Source organism: Typha angustifolia, chromosome 11 (assembly GCF_048772165.1).
Source record: "Typha angustifolia cultivar Huaian chromosome 11, ASM4877216v1, whole genome shotgun sequence".
Taxonomy (NCBI): Eukaryota; Viridiplantae; Streptophyta; class Magnoliopsida; order Poales; family Typhaceae; genus Typha; species Typha angustifolia.
The window spans coordinates 14,082,403-14,084,654 of NC_133249.1; the positions used below are offsets into that span (position 1 = coordinate 14,082,403).

The 2,252-nt window shown below is 43.9% G+C and overlaps 1 protein-coding gene across 1 annotated transcript; it reads left to right on the plus strand.

Annotated features, from left to right (window-relative positions):
* Positions 1 to 818: 818 nt before the first annotated feature.
* Positions 819 to 1,975, plus strand: LOC140770964 (uncharacterized). Its single transcript, XM_073112303.1, has one exon. It carries the CDS (start codon positions 988 to 990, stop codon positions 1,882 to 1,884), a length of 897 nt encoding a protein of 298 aa, XP_072968404.1. The 5' UTR covers positions 819 to 987; the 3' UTR covers positions 1,885 to 1,975.
* Positions 1,976 to 2,252: the final 277 nt, after the last annotated feature.

Genomic DNA, 2,252 nt, shown 5'->3' on the forward strand with positions numbered 1-2,252 from the left:
TATTACCTCTCCTCTCACCTCAAGACCTTCGCCAACATATTCATTGCCATCGCTGGAGTCTTCATGAGTATCGGATGGCTATCCGGCTCCACTGTTCTCCTCCTCGATGGCGATGGGGCCTGCTATAGTGGTGAAGGTGACGAAGAAGCGGAGAGAGGTCGAGGATGACGCTGAGATCATGGAAGGAGGGAGATGGATTGGAAGGGGAAGAGATGGTGACATCAATGCGAAGATTAGATGATATCATATCCAAAGTCTACGAGAAGGAAGAATAAAAATAAGCATCGCCAAGTACCCTCTCAGATTCCTGGATTGATTGCTGTCTGTGTGACAAAAGGAAGAGAAGGGTTGCGATCCTTTTTGGTCATGCACAGGTAGCTTGTCGGAGAAGGCCGGCATTTCTGTTGCTAGTTGGAGAAGGTTAGGATCCATAGGGATTTAAAGTTAGAATCTTGTAATAGAGAAAGGTGGTAGTGGTGTCTGGTGTGCTGCTGGAAAGGGGTGGGTCGTTGCTGGTAATTGAGAAAGAGAAGAAAGGCAATGGGTTCATTTCAGAAGTATGTAAAGGATAATTTGGTTCACTAAAAATTTCTCTTTCTTTTCTTTAAATATAAATGTTCTATAAAACATAAGGATATTTTTTAACAATATTAAAGATATAGAGTGTAAATTATAAATAGTTGTAAACACGGCATGTTAAATACAAATTTAATATAAATTTATTTAAATTTTGGTCTCCAATTCTAAAGGTGATCTTTTATTGGCCAAGTTTAATTCTTTATATAGTTCTCCGTCTTCATTTCCCACTGTCCCGAAATCTACTCCCACGTCACACATCCACTCTCCTATCTCCTCGACACGTTCACTTCCAGATGTCAACCGCTGAAGCCCCCCATTCCCGCTTACAAATTAATCACAACTTTGTCATACTCTGTTCCAGAATATTTCGTCTTAGAAACCAAACGAGCAAGCGAAGAAGAAATCTTAATGGCTCCAAAGCGGAAGAAGAGGATGGTGGGCAGAATCTACAAGACCACAACTAAGGTGGTGAAGGAGACCGTCAAGGTCGCCGTCGTAGAAGAAGGAGAAGAAGAAGCCGTTAACGACTCCAAGGTCGTACATGAAGTGGTGGTGGAGGACAAGGAGTTGGAAGTAGAAGATGGCAAAACTAATGAGGATAAAGAAGAGCCCAAAACAACCAACGACATGCACAAGGAGGTAGAAGTCGAAGTTGGCAAGACTAACGAGGCACGGGAAACCGAGAAGAAAAGTGTAGAAGAGCCCGAAGTAGAAGAAGGTGGTAAGGCTGACAAGGAACAAGAAACCAAGGAGAAGGAGAATGATCAAGAAGAACCTAAAACAACCAAAGACATGCGCATGGAGGATGAGGTAGAAGATGGTAATACTACTCGTAAAGAAAAAGAACCTAAGGTGAAGGAGAAGGCCGATGAGGAGAAGAGCAACAAGAAAGCAAGTGAAGAGCCTCAAACACCCAAGAAGGTGGAGGAACCACAAGCAAAGAAGGTCAGCGGGGCAGAAGGCAAGAGGAGGAGGAAGAGGAGGATTGGTGGTGTAGGAGATAGTAGTAATGGCGGAGTAGGAGGGTACAAGAGGTACGTGTTCAGCGTACTGAAGCAGGTGCACCCAGAGCTGTCGGTGTCGGCGCAGGCAATGGTGGTGCTCGACATGATGATGGCCGACATGTTCGAGCGGCTCGCCGGCGAGGCGGCGAGGCTGTCGAAGTATAACGGGAAGGCGACGCTGACGTCGAGGGAGATACAGAATGCGGTGAGGTTGGTGCTGCCCGGGGAGCTCGGGAAGCATGCCATCTCGGAGGGGACCAAGGCTGTCACTAATTACATGGCTAATGACTCCGCTAATTAGATTAATTACTAGTTTCTTCTTTTCAAAAGTTTTAATAGGGTTTAGGGTCTATTTAGGGAGGATGGGATCAGGATGTCTTGTTTTGTTCCTCTGGGTGAAGGCATCCAGTCATCTTGGGTACTACCAACTCTGACGACTGTTATGTTGTTGATTAATTTGCTTTAATGCCTTAATCTTTTTTTGTTTGTATATTTATGAATTATGATGCATTTCATAGTGCCAGATAAACATAGAGAACCTTAGAAAGGAGGTTAAAAGGACTACTAGGACTTAGTAATATCAACTGGACTTCTATTGTTGGGCCTTTGTTTCTACTTACTAGTAGCCCAAAGTCTATTTGATTTGATTTTTATAAAGTGTAGTTTATC